Below are 22,442 nucleotides of genomic sequence, written 5' to 3'. Positions count from 1 at the left end.
ACGTCCATCCGGGAGTACTCGACTTATTGACTCAAAAAGTTGCTAATCAACAGTCGGATGATTTCCCACTTGGACTCGACACTTCGCTTCCTACTCTACGGACCACCGAAAGCATGACCGAATCAGTCCAATTGATGGCATGAGATTATTTACACAGATAATCTTGCTAAATAAATTTAAATTAATTTTTTGTAATTTCAATTTAACTAAAATTTTCCAATATTTATGGAAACGGTAGAACACCTAAATAACCTCCACGGCACCTTCCCCTCCCTCATTTCCGCCTCCTCGCTCCGGTACTTCATTCCTTTCCAGTCCCTTGTTGAAAACAATGACGAGGGCAAGGAGGAAGAAGGAAGCGATGCTGTGGTGCCCAAAGTAAACTATGGAATAGAGAGTTCCCCATCCCAAGCGTCGGCAAGTCGAGGCCTTGTCGGCCTTACGGACGAATAACTCGATCGACGAAAGGTCGGCGAGGGGCCAGAAGCAGCTGCAGGAAGTGTGGACGCCGCAGCTCCACAAGCGGTTCGTGGCTCGGCACCAAGAACGCCGTCCCGAAGACCATCATGCAGATGATGAACGTGGAGTGTGAACGTCGCAAGCCACCTCCAAAAGTACCGCATTTATCTAAGGAGCAAGGAGGGAAACTCCAGCGAGGTTCCTTCCTCCTCCGATTGTGCCTTTGCCTCCATGCCCGTTCCGCAGAGCCTCCGAGAGCACCAACACCAACCGTCCCAGACGCCACCTCAAACCGTTCTCCTTCCCTACACCATGCCCACCATGTTTCCGACGCCCTTCCACATCGTGCCCCAAGGAAACCCCATGGTCATGATGCCCTTCGTTAAAAGCCACCAGATGGGTAGGGTTTCCATGGATTTGAGACTCCTCGTCATTCAAGAGCTTAAACTTGGTGGTTGTGGTTCTCCTGATCATTGCTACTTATGAACAAGCTACTTTACAATTCCTAATCAAGCAATACATGCAGTTTGGATGTTGTCTGGCATCCTTGTGCATGCTTATCACTGGTTGGCATTGGCCATGAAATCTCCGTCCCTCTTTAGAAATCTTCAAATTCAGAAGCCATTGGCATCGGCTCTGTTTGAGCGTGCCTAGGTGGTACAAAAGGCATGATCACACTGATGCAACTTCCAACCAACTGCGACCCAACAACGTTCTCAATTTCCTTCTCTTGATTAGTTTCTTCACCTGAACAGCATCTCTATGTCTCCCAGCGTCTGCTAGAGCATTTGACAGCAGCAGACAGCTCCCTGCGCTCTCTGGCTCGAGCTTAAGCAGATGCGAAGCTGCCAACTTTGCGAGCTCGATATTGCTGTGGCTCCGACTTGCCGCAAGCAATGCTCCCCATACGAAAGCGTCAGGCTCCATGGGCATCTCTGCGATCAAATCGCAGGCCTCTGTGAGCTCGCCTGCTCTCCCCAGCATGTCCACCATGCAAGCATAGTGCTCCATCCTTGGCTCGATCCTGTGCTTCGCCTGCATTGAGTGGAACAATCCCTTACCGAGCTCGACCATTCCGCCATGACTACAAGCCGACAGCGCGGCCGTAAATGAAAGATGATCGGGTCTCTCTCCTGTGCTTCCCATTCGATAGAAGAGCTCGATTGCTTCCTTGCAGTAGCCTTGATTAGCGTAGCCAAATATCATAGAATTCCATGAAACCGTGCTTCTTTCCGGCATATCATCGAACACCTTGTGCGCTTCGTGAGCGAGGCCGCATTTGGTATACATGTCAATCAGCGCGCTACCAACATACAAATCCTCTGCAATTCCTGCAACCAGAGCGAAGCCGTGAATCTGTTTCCCGCGGCGCAAATCCGCTGCATTGGCACAAGCTGGCAAGAGGTTACTGATGGTGATCGAGCTCGGCCGGAGTCTTGCAATCTTCACCATATGGATAAAGATCTCAAAGGCTTTATCGTATTTGAAATTGAACACAAAGCCGGAGATGATGGAGGTCCAGGAGAACACGTCGGGCTCGATCCCATCCGACTGCATCGATCTCAACAACTCCGTGGCCATTTCATTCTCGCCCTGGTGAGCGAATCCGGAGATGAGGGCGTTCCACGTGACAAGATCGGGTTTTAACCCCAAAGACGGCATCTTGACGGCGAGAACAAGCGCGGCTTCTGCCGCGATAAAGTGAGCGTAGCCGGAGACGATGGCGTTCCAGATGACCAGGTCCGTGTCGAGCGTTGCGTCGAACAGGCGTCGGGCGTCGGGAACATGGCTGCACTTGCAGTACATGTCGATGAGGGCACTGCGGACGAAGGCGTCGTGGTGGAGGGAGGAGCGGATGGCGACGGCGTGGAGAGCTCGGCCGGTGTTTGAGTCGGGAATGCGGGCGCAAGCCCGGAGGATGGTGGGGAGGACGTAACGGTCGGGAGCGAAGCCTTGATGGAGCATCTGTCGGAAGAGTTGGAGGGTGCGGCGGTGGAGGGCTTGGCGGGAGGAGCCGTGGATGAGTGCGATCCAGTGGCTGAGATTTGTCTTACCCATTCGGAGGCAACAGGCAGAAAGGCCTTCTACTACATAGTTTTATACATGGATTGTGATAGAAGAGTGGGCCAGGCTTAGCCCGGCAAGTCGAGACCATGTTCGACCCAATCCATTTTCAATATCAACGTCTCCTTAACCCCATTTGTACCAGCACCGAAACCGCAGCCAACCCACGTGGTCCCGCTCTTCCCTTCTTTCTCCGCCAACCACCTCGCTTTCAATCAAAAGATCTTCGCCATTATTGTTCGGGTATTTGTCTCACGGCGTCGCAATCGATGCCCATCTTTCGCGTACACGTTCCTGCCAGTAACTGCACCGCGCCACGTTTTGCATAGCCTAACTTCCGAGTTTGAAAATATCTTCCGACAATGGACACGTGCCCTTCCATGCCCTTCCAGTAAAAGAAAAGAATAAAATAAAATAAAAAGACAGCAAAGGCAGCCCTACCGATCGAAACACGTGTCGGACACGCGCCGACGGCAAACCATCCACGCGTCCCGGCGTCAGATGGGAGAACCGGAGATGCTCGATGGGCAGTCAGAAGAACGGCTGAGATGCGCCAGGCGACGACGGTACCGTAATCGTGACTGCCAGCTGCCCCGTTTTGGTGGCACATCCGCTTTGTTCCGGGCCGGCATTGACGAACTCGGCCCGTGCGTTTTTATTCTTCTTCATCTCCCTAGTTCCTCATTCCTCGGGAGGCTCTCGCAGGTGAGGGATTTTGGATGCAGTGGCCTTGATCTGTGCTGGTTTGGGACAGTATGGCCGAGATCTGCAAGCAGGCGACGAAGGTCTCCTCGGCATCAATCGGTGAGACCAGGCTGCGGCGGTTTAGGATCGTCACTGCGGTGGGGGAGGATACGGGCAAGAAGAGGCATAGAGTGGATCCTGGCTGCGACTACGTTGAGAACCACGGAGAGGATACAAGGAATGGGTCGACACAGAGGACAAGAGCAGCATTGATGGAATCGGAGCGTATTTGCAGAGCTAGAGATTTGGAGTCGATGGTTGGGGATGGGCGTCCAAGGTATGGGGTGACATCGGTCCGCGGTCGGAGGAGGGAAATGGAGGACGCCGTTACTGTTCGCTTAGACTTCGTTCATCGACACCATTTCTTCGGCGTCTACGACGGCCATGGATGCTCGCATGTAAGAAGAGCTCTAGCTCTTCTTCTTTTTGTTTCGCAAGCTTGTCTATCTCTTCCGATCTTTTGTCTCTGATCTTTAGTTGCTACCGGATGGGGCAAATTGGTGCCGGCCTTTTCAGGTGGCGGAATCATGCAGAGATCGGATGCATGAGATGGTGGTGGAGGAAATATCGGCATCGATGCCTGGGAAGGGTTTGGATTGGCCCGCCATCATGGAGATCAGCTTCGCGCGGATGGATGCGGAGGCTGTGGCCTGTTGCAACGGAGGGTCGGCGCCAGGCACAGTGGTGGCGTCCTGCCGGTGCGAGATGCAGACGACCAAGTGCGATCACGTCGGCTCCACCGCCGTGGTCGCGGTGGTGGAGCCGACAAGGATCGTCGTAGCCAACTGCGGCGACTCTCGTGCTGTGCTCTGCCGAAACGGCGTGCCCGTCCCTCTCTCGTCCGATCATAAGGTGAGCTTTCCGATTGCAAAATCCCCTTTTCTGCACGATGCATCCTGACGACTTTGCTCCCAATGTTTGGTAGCCGGACCGACCCGACGAGCTGAGGCGGATCGAGGAGGCCGGTGGTCGAGTCATCTACTGGGACGGCGCCAGAGTTCTGGGTGTCCTGGCCATGTCGCGAGCGATAGGTAAGCTAAATTCCTCTTCCTCCTGCCCTTCTGCGTGGCATCTGGTGGTTCATTAACTATGCGATTTGATTACTCTGCAGGCGATAGTTATCTGAAGCCGTACGTGATAGCGGAGCCGGAGGTGACGGTGACGGAAAGGAAGGAGGAGGACGAGTGTCTGATACTGGGAAGCGACGGACTCTGGGACGTGGTGAGCAACGAAATGGCGTGCGAGATCGCGAGGACGTGCCTGCGGAACAGCGGCCCGAGGGCGAGGACCGCGGTGGCGATGAGGGAAGAGGAAGAAACGGGGTCGGACAGGGCATGCTCGGACGCAGCGCTTCTGTTGACGAAGCTAGCGTTGGCGCGGCGCAGCACGGACAACATCAGCGTCGTCGTCGTCGATCTCAGAACAAGACGCTGAACGAAGCGCCGCGTGTCAGTGGCTGGGACGTCGGACTGTCAAACGGGTCTCTTTAGTTTTTAGTAGGGGACTTTTTTTTTTTTTGAAGGCATGTTCATGTTTTTTGGCCGTAGGATTAGGAAATCATCCAATCCCGATTCAAAAGAAAAGCAATCGAGATCGTTGGTTTTAAATCGATGGCTTGATTTGAATGATCGTTGGTTTTAAATCGATGGTTTTAAAGCAATAGAGATAATCGGTCCTTCATTTCATAGTAATGCCTTTTGGAATTTTTATTGTCAAAGGAGGTCCGGCATTACATAGTGTTTGGAATTTTTATTGTCTAAGGAAACAGGAGTGATAGTCTCTGAGGAGTCCTCCCATCTCTTACTATCACATGCGCATATCTTGGAATTTGGTGTCTAATGAGAAGCCAAAGCAGGTTTCAATCTTCCAACTGATTCAAGAAAAATGAGACATTTGTACGCATGGTTTGGAATTTGGTATCTAATGAGAAGCCAAAGCAAGTTTCAATCTTCTAACTGATTCAAGAAAAATGAGACATTTGTAAGCAACTGACCATGGCAATGACAAACAGAGGTGTCTCTGACGCGGAGGCAGGGGTGGCTCTGTTGGTGTAATATGAGTAAGCAAGGCAGGGGTGGCAGTGTTGGTGTAATATATGAGTAAGCAGAAACGGAGATTTGCGACGTATCAAGATGTTTGGGTTGTAGCATACAGAAATACTTTAACTCAAGTTTGCTCATGAAATTTTATCAGCAAATTACTATGCAACAACCCTCTCAACACAATATCTAATTACTACCATCGTAAGATACCTCCAAACTCTCACATATATTTCAGTATCTTACAGGCTCTCAAATAGCATCTTTGCCTAAGCGGCACCAACCTCTTCCAAGCGGCTTCATCGTCATCTCCTCCGGAAGTTTGAGCGGCCATAACAACTACTCCGTCAGACAAACAAAACCGTTTTGAGGTGTTGAGTAGGCTAACCAAATCTATCAAAAGCCATATGCCTCTGGGTCTTAGATTAGCAAGGACGACACCCCAAATCCAAAAGAAGACAGAAAAAAAAGGGAGGGAAACATTCCAAGTCATCAACCATTTGTATGCACCAATTGAGTCAGGATGAATTAATACGTCCTGAATAAATAAATACACGTTCGTAACCAATCTTACATGCTTAATTAATTATCCACTTCATGCATCGCACATTTTGATTGATCACCCAACGAAGTCATGCAGCAAACGATCCTTCCCAAAAGCTCTCACCAAATAGGGGTCATTGCACTCCTCCAGCCCGAACCGGCTTGCCACACTCACCGGCAGTGGTTCCCCGGCAAAGCGAGCCCCACTGTCGTTCTGCAGGCCGAGGGTGAGTGACACGACGTTAACCCGGGCCGGCGAAATGTTCACTCCACTTGAAGGCACATCGGAGTACGGGAAGTTGGAGGACGACGGCTGTGGTTGGTGACTGCTCGTTTTGTTCTTCTGACGCATATCGAGCGAGTGGATCTCCTCAACCATTGGCTTCCAAAGACGGACTCGTGCATTGATAAACCAATTAGAGACCTGGCCATGAGCATTAAAACCATAATTAAGCTACATCAAACAACACATGCAATTAGTGTTAACTAATAATTAGTAACACCATTAATTACCTGGTTTCTTGTGAGACCAGTTTGTTTCGCCAAGTTATGCTTGTCCACATCAGTGGGATACCTAGAGAATTATTTAACTATGATCAAACAAATGCCACTGCATGGAACATGAAACTATAAGATTATAATAACTTAGTACTGATCCACAAGTAGTAAGCAACATGGACTAAACCAATATTTAAACCATAGCAAACCCTACCAAATTATAGTGCACATCATTGACTAGTACTGTTTGATATCTTATCTTGTTGCATGAACAGCAAATTTATCATATTGAAATGCAACAGAAACAAGATTAAGATCACTGCATCGTTAGCTAAGAAGTTGTTTACTTACGGATGCAAGAAGTGCTCAAAGAGCCATGCCCGGAGGACGGAGACGGCTCGCTCCGGAAGCCCCCTTTGAGGCCGCCATATGTGTGGTTGAGCTTGAGCTGCCAAGGCAGCATGGTCAGTGATATTGGTTGGTCTTTGAAGGAATCCAGTGTTGTTTAGTAGACCAAAGCTTGAGATATCTTCTCTTCGGACAGTGGCTTTGGTGCTTTTGTTCACCTGGTGGAGTTGGTCAGAGATGATGTTCTTCAGGCATCGGAAGTGTTTGGACATGATTTTGAGGGCGATCGAGGCGTATGGAGCAGCGGAGCTCAACCCCGCGACTGACTCAAAAGATGTGATAACATCTTGCACTTGCTGATAGTATTGTTTGTATCTTCTGCAGACCTGAAAAAGCAGCAGTTGGAAAGGCAGAAATCAGAGATGACAATCAAAAAGTTCGATGAACGAACACTCTCAGGCTTCAAAAATTTTGTAAATTGCAAGATGGTTCGCAATAAATTTAAGTTTTGACACAAAATTGTGGTTGCAAAAGTGAACTTGTAATCTCAGGGATTTCAAATGTGGCAAGCAAATTTTAAGGACTACAGACAGGATGAACTTCATTTTCTTGGTGTCTAGGCATTCTTGGTAGTCGATGCTTGTTTATATAATACTTCCTCCTATGGGCTTGTCAGACTAAAAAAGATCAAAGTTACAACAAGTAGTTTTGCTTCATCTTCTTTGATGTCCGTCATAGTTGTCTAAATCTGTCTCTACCGACACAAATTGCACGAATTGGATAGGTATTGAAAAAAATCTATCTGATCTTCCTCGATAAAATGGAAATCTTATGAATATTGATGGAAACAGTAAAAAGAGACGACTTTGAAAAGATTAAACTTCACTAGAAATTGGATGGAATCAAATGAAACTTCATAAAAAATTCAATTGAATAAAGATGATTTTGGAGACTCAACCAATTTAGCCGACTTCAGACTCATCCCAATTTTGACTTCCTATTAAAGTCGATCGCACTAGAGGTAGAGTCTTCGTCACTTGCTCAAATCCCACATTGAATCTGTTAGCGTCACCATAGCTCAAGATATACCATGAGCTCCGCGACCACTCATTCATCCTTGTCACTACTTGCTAAATTGACGATTCACCTAGCTCTCACTTGCTCATTGTGGATCAAAAGGCAACAAGATATCCCATTTACTCATTCTATCATTCATTAATTTGATATTATGAAATCAATCATAATTGATATCTATGATCTTATATTATGTCCCACAAGCTCAATATGTAAGAAAGCTACCAATTTATATTCTTAACAGATAAGTAGTATAGCAAAGTTTGTAAACAATCTATGATTTGGAACTTTGAGTAATAAAATTTAGTATTTTTTATAAATGAACATTATTTATTTCTTCTGATGTAAATTCTTTTCCTAAATAGATTATTTAGCTTCACTGATTTAATGAATTATGTAGTAAAGGCACACCATTTTTAACTATATTCTCTAGGGTAAATCATGAGAGTTCAGGAACTAGATTAGGATCATGAAATACCTTCAACATATTGATAACTATGTCTGTGTTATATAATTAATCAAAGTTTAGAGTAGGATCATGAGCTGATATTCCTTCAACATGCAAATCATATCACAGTGTCTAGGGCTAACAAAAGAAGGAAAATGTGTAACCCTAATTTGAAGTAAATTTACCCTCTATCTATATATAATATTACTGCACCATGTTTTTTCTTTAAAGATTATCATCCATTTCAAAGATGGAAGGAAGTCTCACACCTGTTGATTGAAAACCAGTTGACAAGATAGAACACAAGGGTAAAAATGCTACTGATGCAATAAAGTATTCTCCTCGGAAACTTGCACTGGATCAAGAAAATCCAAAGGAGAGGGAGAGATAATAATAATAATAATAATAATATCGACAAAAAAATTTTTAAACAAGTCATATCAAGACGATCAGTAGTAGTTAATTCGAACGATAAATAAGAAGTTTTATTACTATTTAATGCTTGATCAAGTTAATTGGGTAGCTTAATTACCTCGTCCAACATTGAGATGAGCGTGGTCTTCTTCCACTGGTGCTCCGAGCCAGAGCCGGCGACGTCATCATCCATGCCGTGATCGTCCACCAGCGCCGGCTCCCTCGGCGGCGGATCGGCATCCAGGAGCAACTCCTGCTGGCAGGCGCCGCGGCTAGCGCTGCCTCCGCCGTCGGCGGAGGCTTGGCTGGGTCCCACCTGGCACGCCTCCTCGAGCAGCCTCCTCGCCGGCTGGAGGAACCGGGAGCGGTTGAGGACGGCGGCGTAGCCGGTGAAGGGGCCGAGCGGGGCGGGCCGGCCAGCGAGGTGGCTCCGCGGGCGCGCGGAGGGGGAGGATGAGAGCGAGAGGGAGAAGCCTTGCGTGGGGATCTGGCGGCGCTGCCCCTGCAGCGACGGCGGCGCGACCGGGAGCACACCGTGGCCGTCGAATTGCGCGACGCTGCCGTAGTTATTGTGGTAGATGGAGGGCGACGTGGAGGCGGAGTGGAAGGCGGTCAGAGAATTCGCTCCCGCCGAGTAGATCGGCGCCGCCGCGCCGCCGGGCTCGTGCAGTACAAGCAGAGACCTCGACGCCGGAGACGCCTCTTCCTCCTCCGCCGCCGCCACCGAAGGGAACCGCAGCTTCTCCCTTCGGCTGTACTGCGGCACGTGATAGTACATCTGCGGATGGTGGTGGTGGTGCAGCAGCAGCAGCTGCTCATCCCCTGCTCCTGCTCCCCCGCCGCCGCCGCCGAACCGATCCGCGGCCGAAGAAGCCATGACCTCTATCTGATTCTCGGTGGGTGGTCAGCGTAATCTTAAGCTCCGCCCTGGAGAGAGTAACGATGGAGGCCCCTATATCTTTTTGCCTCTCGCTTTCCACAGATCAAGTCACAAAGGAAAAAAAAAAAGAAAGAAAACCAGCGGATGAACAGTTAGCCAAAGGCTGAGCCACTGAGGAGGAATATGGTTCAGTTGCGACTGGCGATCGTATTCATATTTATCTAATCTCTGATCTAGAGCCTTCTCTCTCCCTCTCTTAACTATAATAATTAATCTCACTCGTTCCATCTTTCTTCCTTTGCGCTGTTTAACAGTACCCTCGCACCGCAGCTCACTGCTAGTTGTATTAAAAGTGGCTACAGTACTACAGCAATTGATTAAAAGCCAGGCCGCCCGGCGCGCGCACGTGGGACGCCCTCGCTGCTCGCCGGCGGCGGCGGCGAAATTGATCATACCGCTTAGCTGCAAAAGCCAACAGAACGGAGGCCCGCAACAACGGTGGTGTCCGACCAGGTGTCCGCCTGCGATTGGACGGGCCGTACGCACTTAGCTCAGGGATCACTGTCGTCGCTCGCGGCCAAAACAAGTCAAGCGGCTCCTCATCCCGGTCACCGGCGACGTTGCATTGTTGGTGCTAATTGGGCAGTTTTGCTTTCAAGTTAAAGGTGGGCGCGCAGAGGGAGGTGCGCCCGAGTTTTCCGTCGATTCGCTTCTACCGAGGACGACCTGGACACTGTAGGGAGCTGCCGCTGTTCGTAATCACGGATGAGACGATTCGTTAAGTTAATTCAATTTAACTAGGGTTTTATTGGAGTGAGTTTGTAAAGATAATAATTGGTAATCTACATTTAATTTTTATTGTAATTAGTATATTATTTATTAGAAATACAACCTTTAAATTTAGTAGATAGACATCATTTAATTTTTTTTATTATAATTATCATATGATATTGTATCATTATATAATGTGTATATTATCACTGGATAGTCAAGAAAAGAAAATATGTTTAAGTAGTTATCACTGGATAGTTCAAGAAAAGAAAATATTTTTATTCTACCTAAAGATTTTGACATGGTATCAGATTACTCAGTGATTTAGGGTAGACCATTGGACATGATAACCTACCTACTTTCTTAGGATATTCTCACAAAGGAGATCAATTAGGCATGATACTAAGAGAGGGAGACTCTATTACATAGATGATTATATTAACAGTAGTGTACACTACACATCTAGTGATTATCAAACACAACAGGTTCTTCTATGGCATCACCGACTGGGCCACCCTTCTTTCAGTTATTTGCAACATGTGTTTCCAGAGTTATTTTTGGATTTATCTTCTATGAATTTTAAATGCGAAACTTGTTTGTTAGCAAAAAACCAGAGAGTCTCTTATCCGTTACGATATAATAAATGTGACATTCCTTTTACATTAGTCCATTCTGATATTTGGGGTCCTGCTCCAAATCCCACGTCATCTGGTTACCGATAGTTTGTAACCTTTATTGATGATTGTACCCACATGACTTGGATTTATCTACTACGACATAAAAAGGAAGTGTTCACTATATTTCATTGTTTTCAAACTCTTATTCAGATACAATTTGGGGCTAAAATCCAGACGCTTCACTCTGACAATGGGGGCGAGTATGTTAATCAGTCCTTCTGTTAATATTTCAGTTCACATAGTCTCATTCATGAGACCTCCTACCCCCACACTCCCCAACAAAATGGCATTACGGAGCATAAAAATCGACATATTTTGGGGCCCATGCCTTGTCGCACCTTTGGGTTGATGTCGTTTGTGCCGCTGTATATCTCATTAATCGAATGCTCTTTAAAGTCTTGGGGTTCCAAACTCCTTTACAAGTTCTGGCAACCTCGGTCTCATTACCTACTATTCTGATGCTTCCACCTCGTATTTTTGGATGTGTGGCCTTTCTCTATCTTCTTGAAACCCAACGGACCAAGTTTGATCACTATGCCATCCGCTGTGTTTTTGTGGTATTTGGTACTCACCAAAAGCGGTATCGATATTATAACCCGTTGGCTCACCGTATATATGTTACTCTGGATGTTACCTTCATGGAATCTGAATTATTTTACTCCCGCATTACTTCCCTTCAGGGGAAGACTGTATTAGAAGGAACTACGTGGCTCTCATATGACCAACTAAATAAAGCAAGCATTCCACTTTCTAACTCAAATAAACAATTGAGCTATCCGAGAATGACTACTTGCCCAAGAGAAACAACAAATTGTCCGGTGCAAATAGAAGATTGCCAAGGAGGAACCACTCCTTGTCCGGGCAGCACAGCAAACCTGCCGAACAAAACTCATTCTGGCCCAAGCAACACCATGCAAGTACCGCTCGAAACCCCTCCCTTTCTAGTATCCACCAGCCTATCTCCTGAGAGTATCATTGAGGTACATTCTTATGCTAGTGATAAAACTACTATTGTTGGCTGATGCGGTGATAAGGGGCCCACTTAGTGCGGGTCAAGGGCAGAGCTAGCAGATGGCGCGGAGGTCAAAGTCAAAGTAATCAACACCATGGAACCAGCGAGCTCACCAAAGGTGGGTCGAATGGAGGTCTATTGCAGTTGCTGGTCGGACATGAAGTGTCCGATTGGCAAGCAACTTGTTCGAGTAGGACGCCTGTATAGCTAAGAGCACTACGACAAGAACATTAAATGCTCATCATGAAGTGAAGAATGTCAAGGCGACCGGAGCGCTCTCCCGGTCGGGCGAAAATAATCTACCAAACCAAGTCATTACATGAGAGCAGCGGAGGGTTTACCAAGCAAGAATCCCTAACCGAGCGGCCCCTTCGCTCGATCAAACAGTGGGACCCCTCTCATATCCATTGATATCCCTTTGGGAAATAGTGCCGCTGACAACAAGATATAGTCAATAGGCGAATGGTATGGCGGAAGCTTCTACTGCCTTGTTAGGGATTTGCGTGCCCCGTTAAGGTATGATGTCAGAGTTATTTTTCTGGCATATCCTTTCATAAGATAATTTAGAGAACGTTCCCACGCATTGAGGAGCGTGCACATTGCCCACTAGGGCGCTGTTTAAATAGGGGTCTATGCACAGGTGAAGGTACGCATTATTTACTATTTACGCATGTGCTTACTGTTGTTTGATACAGGCTCGAGTGTCGTACTACGGGAGCTTATCAAATTATAATTAAAGTTACTGAAGCCTCTCAATACTAAAGTAGTATAGGGATGACTCGGGTCGTCTCACAAGGAATGTAATGATAGGATGATATCTTCAGGATTGATTATTGTTTTGAATTTTTAACATGAAAATGGAGAGGTTGGGTTTGAGTTCTAAACTACGATATGAAATAACAAAACAAGTATGAAACTAAACCTAATGAACAAAAGAGCAATGCAAGTATGAAAATCTAGTCTAACTTAAACTATGATTGCAAGGAAATTAAAGTAACATAAAGTAAAAATTGAATGAAATCTAGAGCATTAAAGAAACCTAATCTAATCTATCCTAATTGCATTCAATCAAAGGACAACTATCACTAACATTTAACCAAACAAAGCATTGAAATAAATTAAGGAACTAAAATGCATCAATAAAGCTATCAAAAGTGTTTGGGGTATTACATCGAACAACTTGTGAGCAACATTCAACTTAAGCCTAATCTAGAGAATCCAGAATATGGGAAATTAAATTTAATTACAATCAACAATCAAGAACTCATTCAAAACATAAAAACCAAAGAAGCAATCAACAATCAAAGAAATAGACCAATCTTGGTGACAAAGAAGTTGTTGTTGGATGCTTGAAGAATTGATCGGCTGAAGGTGTCTTCTGTTGAAGCTTGAAGAAGATTAGATCTGATTAGAAGTTGGAGCTTGTTCTGTCCAGATCTGAAGTGGATGAACTCCAGCGGAGGCTTGGATGCTGTTGTCAGCGGCGTTGGGGTAGAAAATCGTGAAGGGCGGCGATGAACGAGCGGAGGTGGAAGTAGGAAAGGGAAGGGGGTTAGGGATGACGGGCCAGCGGTGGTGAGGTAGAAGTGGACCACCGGCCGTGAGGAAGAGATGGAGAAGAGAGGAGTTGCGACCTTGTCTCCATACGTCCCAGAAGGTGCGTGTGATCCCCCCTCCTCCTTGTCCATCTGTGCGAAAAGAAGAGAGGAGCCCCTCTTCATCCTAGCTATCCAAGAAGAGGGATCTAAAATTTGATCGTCTATTTTTAGATAAGGGTTATCCATTTGATCTTAAGGATGAAGAGATGAGTGGTCCAGATCATATTAGTTAAGTTTGCCTTCTTGTTTTAATCCAATGGTCCATATTATTTTAGTTCTGAATCAAGGGTTGGATGACTTAGATCTAAATGAAAGAACAAAATCTCTCTAAATCTAGATCAATGGTTCATATTGGTTTTTCCTCCACTTGACCTCCGAATTAAGCCAAATTCGATCCGATTTGATCATAATCCATGGCTCTTCTTTAATTCCCTATAAAAGCATGAAATAATGCCAAAATTTAGGAAAATTTATGATTAAGCCCAAAATATATTTCTACTCGTAAAACATGATATTAATAAGGAATTAAGCAAATGAGAGGATAAAAATATCAAATACAAGAGCCAAAATAATATAAAATTGCTCGTTATCATTGTTCCACTTCCTGTTATTTTTTCAGTAATTGACTTGAGCGTCGAAGAGCCAATGCTGGGGACCTCTTCCCTGGCTCGGCATTGACGTTTTCTGTGTTGGTGCGGGAAGCATCCGACTATCGAACCCAAGTTTTGATAATGGCAAAGGGATTCAAAGTTAAGGTATTTTGTCATCTGATATGTGTGAATGAATTTGCAGGAAAGTCCTAACTGCGGTTAGGCAGGTGAAAAACCCTAAGGGGCGGCAATCTTAGGTCCGAGGGGGTGGTAACCCTAGATGGTGGAAGCCCCTAAGGGACGGTAACCTTAAATCCTAGGGGGTGGTAACCCTAGGTGGCGGAAAACCCTAGGGGGTGGTAACCCTAGGTGGTGGAAAACCCTAAGGGGCGATAACCTTAGGTCTAGGGGGTGGTAACTCTAGGTAGTGGAAAACGTTAAGGGACGGTAATCTTAGGTTCTAGGGGGTGGTAACCCTAGGTGGTGGAAAATCCTAGGGGAAGGTAACCCTAGGCAGAAAGTCCAGTCAGTCTGGAGGACCGGACTGACATCAGGTATGCTCTCCTAAGTGGAGTAGGTGAGGACGCGTTCCCCGCGGAAGGAACAGTAGGCGTCGGTTCAACCTAGGGTTTCCGATCGAAAATTCGAAGTTAGAACCGGACAATCCGGAGACTGTCAAAATATTTATATTATTATGTTTATTATGTGTTAACTTTGTTTTGCAAGATATGTTGGTATTTTGTAGACTAACATGTTTTGCAGGGACTAAAAATAAAGTGTGCATCGGATGAACAGTACCCGAGGCGCCCTCATGGAGTTTGGAGGCACCCTCATGGAGACTTGAGGCGCCTCGGACATCCTTGAAGGCACCCTCAAGGAGCATGGAGGCGCCTTCAACAGGATGAGCGACGAAGAAGTCTCAGCTTATCCACGCGCGGCTGACTCGACAATTGGAGGCACCCTCAAGGAGGTTGAGGGCACCCTCAGCAGGCTTTATAAGGAGATCTCGACCAGCACTTTAAATAAAACACATTCCAAGCGATCCTTCTTCCGTGTGCTGCTCAAGAGACGTTCCAAAAGTGCTGTAGCAACACCCCGACAACTCGGAGCTTCAAATTTACGATTTCTTAGTGTCAGTATAATTTCTAGTACATTTAACTATAATATTCAATTGTACTCGTTTGTGTTATTATAGTTGTTGCCCAAAGTAAACGCTCAACAAGCGTGGGCCTTGGAGTAGGAGTCACCCTAGACTCCGAACCAAGTAAATACTTGGCGTCTTTGTGTGTTTGTTTTCTTATTCCGCTGCTTAACTCTCGTCAAATTTCCAAAAATGATAAGTGATCCGGTAGTAAGAGCAGGGGGGCCTCGCCATGGGAAGTCAACGCCACGTGGAAGCCATAGTGGTAGTCGTCCGTCCGGAGAGGGCAGGGTCCGACCGGACGTTCGACCGGCCGATGGAATCGAACGCCCGGAGAGGGATGGGTCCGATCGGCTTGCCGACCGGACAATATACAGCTGATGGTTAAAGGCGCCCTGTCGAAAGCAGAGTTCCGGCGCTCAGGGGAAAAGGTCGTGGGCCGAGCGGACCCCACGCTCGGCCAAAGCCATAAGGTAACACTGCTAATAGTCCCCATAAAGCATGTGATGGAGAATCTCCCCAAGTAAACCACCGCATATGTCCGGCCGGATGTTGAGGGAGTTGTCCGCCTGGACGCTAGATCTGGAGCAAAGGGGAAAAGGACAAGGGAGGTCTTTTTATGACAGCAGGTATGTTTCACGTGTAGGCCATGCTCCAAATCTTGTGACAGGGGATTCTGCTGTCCCATCGAGGACATGATTTGACTATAGCGGTATGGGTCAGGTGGGCTTTCTGACAACCGCATACCGAGGAAAGGACAGAGGACACATATGCACCTCGGTATGCGTGCCCTAACCCTTCACAACTCTATATAAAGAGCCTCAGACTTCGCCGGAGGTACGCATTCTGAGATTTTGGGAGCCACCTTTTTCATCGTTGCTTACCTGACTTGAGCGTCGGAGGGTCACCGCCGGGAACCCCCTTCCCGGCTCGACTTCTGTGTAGGTTCGTCGGAGCTTCGTTCCAGCAGTTGAAGAGCCACGTCAACAGTCGAAGAGCGCTCCGTGCCCAGCGTCCATTGATTTAGCATTCGGACAGGATCAATTTGGCGCCGTCTGTGGGAACGCACCTGCATCCGAACGGGAACAATGGACGAGGCTGGACGACAACACACGGTGGCGCTTTCGACAGAAGAACTCGACGCTCTGGTCGAGATAAGGGCCGCCAAACTTGTGGAGCAAAAACAGAAAGCAGCAGTCGAACGGCCGGAGCAACAAGCAACGTCAGCGTCTGTTGGCCGAGCGGAAGCACCTCCAGCCACCGTCGCATTCCACCGGGCCTTATTTCGCACCCCTGAAGCCGTACCAGCTCGAAAAGATAGAGGATCTTCTTCAGACGAGATGCCTAGGCGAGATGACAGAAAGGGGAAAGCCCCCCGAGCGGACTCATCTCCCGAACGGATCAATCGCCAATTTTCGGAGGCTATTGTACAAGACCCTCTGCCCAAGCACTACGTGCCTCCGACGATCGGCGAGTACAATGGAACAACAGACCCGGATGATCATCTGGGTAAGTTTGATAACACAGCTACGCTCCATCAATACACAGATGGAGTAAAATGCCGAGTTTTTCTTACTACTCTCTCGGGATCGGCTCAACGGTGGTTTCGGAGGTTGCCGGACGGATCTATCACCAGCTTCAAAGACTTCCGAACGGCCTTCCTCCACCACTTTGCAAGCAGTCGGCGATATCAAAAAACCAGTGTTAGTCTGTTCGCCATCAAGCAAGAAGCCCGGGAATCGCTTCGAGCTTACATCCAGTGATTCAACAAAGTGGCGATGGATATTCCAACGGCCACATCGGAGACCATGATGAATGCCTTCACACAAGGCCTAGTGGATGGGGACTTCTTCCGGTCGCTCATTCGAAAGTCGCCCCGAGATTATGATCACATGCTACACCGGGCCAACGAATACATCAACGTGGAAGAAGCGCAAGCCGCCCGGAAAAAGGAAACTCCAATCGAGCGGGCACCTACTCATGCCGAACGGAAACAGCACGCCGCTCATCAGCCGCCCAGAGGACCGAGGGCCGAAGCAATCCGATCCCCCCACGCCAGATCACACGTACAAGAGGTAGCTGCCGCTCGGCCCAAGCCAAGGAAGAGATGGACCCCTATGTTCTGCTCCTTCCACCGGACGGATACGCACAACACGAGGGATTGTCGAAGTCTTCCCTTCGTGGCTAATCCCGTTCCCAGGAATGCCGAACGACGATCTCCTTCCATCGACAGGAGACAAAGGATCCATGAAGCCGACCGGACCCGCACCGAGAGGCGACATCAGCAGACGCCCGATCGGCACCGATCTCCAAGACAGGAGAATCGCCGAGCGTCCAGAGAACGGTCCCGACCGTCCACTCGGGAAGAGGAAAATAGGAGCAATACTTCCCGGGGCGAGATCAACGTTATTGCTGGTGGGCCGACAGGAGGAGACTCCAACCGAGCCAGAAAGGCGGGCGTCCGGCAGCTCCAGATCCACGCAGTCGGTTGCAGCCAAGAGCGGGCAAGTGGACCGGAAATCACTTTCGGGCCCGGGGACTTAGAAGGAGTTGAAGTGCCCCACGACGACGCTCTGCTCATTAAAGCGGTAATAGCAAATTACACTGTTCATCGCATATTTGTTGACACAGGGAGTTCGGTCAACATCATATTCAAGAAGGCGTTTGATCAGCTGCAAATTGATCGAGCCGAGTTGCTGCCCATGACAACCCCGCTCTACGGGTTTACGGGTAACGAAGTTCAGCCGGTCGGACAGATCCGGCTGGCTACCTCGCTGGGAGAGGAGCCGCTCAGGAGGACCAGGACAATAAATTTCGTGGTGGTCGACTAGCCCTCGTCCTACAACGTCATTTTGGGACGACCGGCGCTCAGCGAATTTCGAGCGGTCATCTCAACCTTCCACCAGAAGATCAAGTTCCCCGTGGAGGACAAAGTGGGAGAAGTAGGGGGAGATCAGCTAGCAGCTCGGCGATGCTACATCGAGATGGTCCGAGCAGAATCCAACTCCGCTCGGAAGGCGCCTCGAATCGAGGTAAATGCCATCACTGAAAAGCCACCCTCTTTAATTTATGAAGAAAAAGAGGAAGTGCAGATTCATCCGACCCGATCGGAGGCCACGACTTTTATTGCCTCTGATCTGGAGGAGAAGCAGAAGGAGGAGCTGATCCGATGCCTCCGGCGAAATCATGATGTCTTCGTCTGGTCGACACACGAGCTGCCCGGAATTTCGCCGAGCATAGCGCAGCACGAGTTACATGTCCGACCGGACGCTCGGCCAGTGAAGCAGAGAAAAAGGGATTTCAGTGCCGAGCAGAATGCCATCATCCGGGCGGAAGTCGAGAAACTTCTGGAGGCAGGCCATATACGAGAAGTACAGTTCCCGAGCTGGCTGGCTAACGTAGTATTAGTCTCTAAGCCGGGCGGCAAGTGGAGAGTTTGCATTGATTTCCGGGACTTGAACAAAGCATGCCCTAAGGACTTTTATCCTTTGCCCCGGATAGATCAGCTGGTGGACTCTACGGTCGGCTGCGAATTAATTTGTATGCTCGACGCCTACCAAGACTATCATCAAGTGCCGCTCGCCCGTGAAGATCAAGAAAAAGTCAGCTTCGTGACGGCCGACGACACTTATTGCTATAATGTGATGCCGTTCGGATTGAAGAATGCCGGGACCACCTATCAACGCTTGATGAACAAAGTATTCAGGGAGCAGATCGGGCGGAATCTGGAAGTCTATGTGGACGACATTCTTATCAAATCCGCCCGAGCGGCCGATCTCTTCAAGGACATGGAAGAAACCTTCCGAACGCTACGCAAATATGGAGCCAAGCTAAATCCCCAGAAGTGCCTGTTCGGAGCAAAAGGAGGGCGTTTCTTGGGGTACATAGTGACCGAGCGGGGAATTGAAGCAAATCCCAGCAAGGTGCGAGCTCTCCAAGACATGCCGCCTCCGAGAAATACAAGGGAAGTGCAGCGTTTGACCGGTCGGATAACCGCATTGTCCCGATTCATCTCCAAAACTGCCGACCGGAGCCTCCCTTTCTTCAAAATTTTGCGCAAGGCCACTAAATTTCACTGGGACGAGGAATGCGACCGAGCATTCGAAGAATTGAAGACATATCTTAATTCTCTGCCTATACTAGCCAAGCCGATCGGGGGTGAGTCACTTTATATTTATCTGTCTTCAACCGAGCATGCTGTAGGCTCGGCACTTGTAAGGTCCAGCGGCGAGGAGCAGCCGGTGTATTTTCTGAGCCACATTTTAAAAGATGCCGAATCTCGTTACACTGGGCTCGAGAAGTTGGCCTTTGCTTTGGTTCTTGCCGCTCGGCGCATTCGACCATATTTCTTGGCTCATACCATCATTGTCCGGACGAATAGTCCACTAGGAAGAGTATTGTTGAATCCAGAAGCGTCCGGACGGCTCATCAAGTGGACGACAGAACTAAGTGAATTTGACATCCAGTACCAGCCCCGCTTGGCGATCAAAGCGCAATCCTTGGCTGATTTTGTGACCGAAGTGCAAAGACCAGAGCCGGAAGCTATGTGGAGAATATATGTGGATGGGTCTTCCACTCGGCTCGGAAGTGGGATTGGAATATTGCTGCTCTCACCTCAAGAAGAAAAGATGCACCTATCCGTCCGGCTGGATTACAAAGCTACCAACAATGAATCAGAGTATGAGGCCCTCATAGCCGGATTGCAGGCAGCTCAGCATGTTGGCGCCGGTCGGGTAACGCTTCATTCTGATTCGCAATTGGCCGCGCAGCAACTCTCTGGTGCATTTGAAATTAACAGCGCCCGGATCAAGCTCTATGCTGATGCATTTGGGAAACTTAAAGCCAATTTCAGAGAAGTTATCGTCCAGAAGATACCCAGAGCAGAAAACCAAGCAGCTGATGAGTTAGCCAAACTCGCAAGCTCAATAACGCCAGTCGCCATTCAGCAACCAATTGAAAAAGTACTGCTGGCGGCGCACGTCGACCGGATGGAAGGCCTCACTTTTCCAAGCGACTGGAGGACACCCATCATAGAGTTCCTCCGCTCGGGAGCTACATCGGCCGACCGAAATGAGGCCCAACTACTAAGAAGGAGAGTCGGTCGGTTCACACTCATCGACGATCAGCTTTACAAAAAAGCATTCTCACGTCCGCTGTTGAAATGTGTAAGCTCGGAAGACTCAGCTTACATTCTCCAAGAAGTACATCAAGGATCATGCGGAGGTCATCCGGGCGGACGATCATTGGCCAAGAAGATCTTGCTAGCTGGATACTTTTGGCCAACCCTACAAGCAGACGCCGCTCGGACCGTATCAACATGCCTGTCGTGCCAGAAGTATCATAATTCCTACCACCGACCGGCAGAGGAAATGAAGGCATCAACAGTTTCATGTCCGTTCGACCAATGGGGAATGGATATCGTTGGTCCGTTCACGATGGCGACCGGGCAGCGGAAATTTTTGCTAGTGGCGGTTGATTATTTTTCCAAGTGGGTGGAAACCGAGCCGCTAGCCAGGATCACCGAACAGATGGTTAAAAAAATTCATATGGCGGCACATCATATGTCGGTTCGGCATCCCTCGTCGACTGATTTCCGACAACGGACGGCAATTCACAGGCAAAATTCTCGAAGATTGGTGCCAAAGCTTCGGCATTGAACATCACTTCACATCTGTAGCCTATCCCCAAAGCAACGGTCAAGCCGAAGTAGTCAATCGGGAAATTCTTCGTATTCTGCGCCCTCGGCTCAATCATTTAGGAGGAAGTTGGGTAGATGAAGTGCCGGGCGTTTTATGGGTCATCCGAACGACTCCTAAGGAAGGAACTGGCGTCACACCTTTCCATCTGGTGTACGGCGGCGAAGCGGTTATTCCAGTTGAAGTCGGCGTCGAGTCCGTCCGGGTTCTAAGTTACGATGAAGGCAACGCCGAGCGGAGGAACATGGAGCTGGATTTGGTTGACGAGGAGCGAGCCAAGCCATCCGTTCGGCTGATGGCGTACCGGCAACGGATGAAGCAAAACTACAACCGACGCGTCATTCCCAGATCATTCCAGGTCGGCGATCTGGTCTGGAAGAAAGTCAAGCCGGTCGGCGACGTCGGCAAGCTTGAAGCTCCGTGGGCAAGTCCCTTCAAAGTCATCGAAAAACTCCGCTCGGGCGCGTATTATCTGGAGGATGAAGACGGTCGGTAGTTAGATAGGCCGTGGAGCGCGAACCACCTCCAGCCTTACCGGGCGGGTGAAAGGTGTGCGAATGTAAATCATCCTGTGCACTTTTGTCAACTGAATACTTGAAATGCAGAAATGAAAAATCAAGAGAACAAATATAAGGCATCGTCGACGAGAAAACGAAGGCCCCGAGCTGCTCAGCCGGAGGTATAGTATCTGAAGGCCCCATGCCGCTCGACCGGAGGTAAATTATCTGAGCCAAGCGCTCGACAACGAAGGCCCCGAGCTGCTCAGCCGGAGATATAGTATCTGAAGGCCCCGTGCCGCTCGGCCGGAGGTAAATTATCTGAGCCAAGCGCTCGACAACGAAGGCCCCGAGCTACTCAGCCGGAGGTATAGTATCTGAAGGCCCCGTGCCGCTCGGCCGGAGGTAAATTATCTGAGCTAAGCGCTCGACAACGAAGGCCCCGAGCTGCTCAGCCGGAGGTATAGTATCTGAAGGCCCCGTGCCGCTCGGCCGGAGGTAAATTATCTGAGCCAAGCGCTCGACAACGAAGGCCCCGAGCTGCTCAGCCGGAAGTATATTGTACGAGCCAAAGGCTCAATTCCGAAGACCCTGTGCCGTTCGGCCCAGTAAACGTTGTCCAAAATTAGGCTTAAAAGCCCGACGAGCTCCGTCGTTAAAGATCGAGAGCCGCGCCGACCGGCTATAAATATCCGCACCGACGAGTTCCGTCGTTAAAGATCGAGAGCCGCGCCGACAGGCTATAAATATCCGCGCCGACGAGTTCCGTCGTTAAAGATCGAGAGCCGCGCCGACCGGCTATAAATATCCACGCCGACGAGCTCCGTCGTTAAAGATCGAGAGCCGCGCCGACCGACTATAAATATCCGCGCCGACGAGCTCCGTCGTTAAAGATCGAGAGACGGGCCGGCGTCTATAAATATCCGCGCCGACGAGCTTCGTCGTTAAA

The 22,442-nt window shown here is 48.7% G+C and overlaps 3 protein-coding genes across 5 annotated transcripts; 1 reads left to right on the top strand and 2 right to left on the bottom strand.

The window, feature by feature from the left end:
• Positions 1-914: 914 nt before the first annotated feature.
• LOC121989410 (pentatricopeptide repeat-containing protein At5g59600-like) lies at positions 915-2,969 on the bottom strand. Its single transcript, XM_042543444.1, has one exon. The coding sequence runs from the start codon at positions 2,515-2,517 to the stop codon at positions 1,132-1,134; it is 1,386 nt and encodes a 461-aa protein (XP_042399378.1). The 5' UTR covers positions 2,518-2,969; the 3' UTR covers positions 915-1,131.
• Positions 2,970-3,268: 299 nt separating this feature from the next.
• LOC121989411 (probable protein phosphatase 2C 68) lies at positions 3,269-4,909 on the top strand. Of its 3 annotated transcripts, XM_042543447.1 has the most exons (5): positions 3,269-3,665; positions 3,745-3,976; positions 4,028-4,119; positions 4,193-4,298; positions 4,379-4,909. In XM_042543447.1, the coding sequence occupies exons 1-5, from the start codon at positions 3,279-3,281 to the stop codon at positions 4,699-4,701; spliced, it is 1,140 nt and encodes a 379-aa protein (XP_042399381.1). In that variant the 5' UTR covers positions 3,269-3,278; the 3' UTR covers positions 4,702-4,909. The 3 variants fall into 3 exon arrangements, with proteins under 3 accessions (XP_042399381.1, XP_042399380.1, XP_042399379.1); XM_042543446.1 differs by having other exon boundaries at positions 3,784-4,119; XM_042543445.1 differs by having other exon boundaries at positions 3,271-3,665; positions 3,745-4,119.
• Positions 4,910-5,819: 910 nt separating this feature from the next.
• Positions 5,820-9,771, bottom strand: LOC121989409 (BEL1-like homeodomain protein 9). The gene is made up of 4 exons (XM_042543443.1): positions 8,750-9,771; positions 6,699-7,081; positions 6,363-6,423; positions 5,820-6,273 (listed from the first exon to the last, which is right to left on the bottom strand). Exons 1-4 carry the CDS (start codon positions 9,506-9,508, stop codon positions 5,926-5,928), a joined length of 1,551 nt encoding a protein of 516 aa, XP_042399377.1. The 5' UTR covers positions 9,509-9,771; the 3' UTR covers positions 5,820-5,925.
• Between the last annotated feature and the right edge of the window lie 12,671 nt (positions 9,772-22,442).

Source organism: Zingiber officinale, chromosome 6B, assembly GCF_018446385.1.
Source record: "Zingiber officinale cultivar Zhangliang chromosome 6B, Zo_v1.1, whole genome shotgun sequence".
Lineage (NCBI taxonomy): Eukaryota > Viridiplantae > Streptophyta > Magnoliopsida > Zingiberales > Zingiberaceae > Zingiber > Zingiber officinale.
Note: the sequence above shows the minus strand (reverse complement) of the source record. Positions and strands in the feature narration are given on the sequence as shown.

Excerpts from the sequence above, each read along its gene's own strand:
- LOC121989410 (XM_042543444.1), bottom strand. The coding sequence starts at position 2,517 with ATGGGTAAGACAAATCTCAGCCACTGGATCGCACTCATCCACGGCTCC.
- LOC121989411 (XM_042543445.1), top strand. The coding sequence starts at position 3,279 with ATGGCCGAGATCTGCAAGCAGGCGACGAAGGTCTCCTCGGCATCAATC. Across the intron at positions 3,666-3,744 it reads ACGGCCATGGATGCTCGCAT|TTGCTACCGGATGGGGCAAA; the intron begins GTAAGAAGAGCT and ends TCTGATCTTTAG. Across the intron at positions 4,120-4,192 it reads CTCTCTCGTCCGATCATAAG|CCGGACCGACCCGACGAGCT; the intron begins GTGAGCTTTCCG and ends AATGTTTGGTAG.
- LOC121989409 (XM_042543443.1), bottom strand. The coding sequence starts at position 9,508 with ATGGCTTCTTCGGCCGCGGATCGGTTCGGCGGCGGCGGCGGGGGAGCA. Across the intron at positions 7,082-8,749 it reads TCATCTCAATGTTGGACGAG|GTCTGCAGAAGATACAAACA; the intron begins GTAATTAAGCTA and ends CTGCTTTTTCAG. Across the intron at positions 6,274-6,362 it reads CTGGTCTCACAAGAAACCAG|GTCTCTAATTGGTTTATCAA; the intron begins GTAATTAATGGT and ends GCTCATGGCCAG.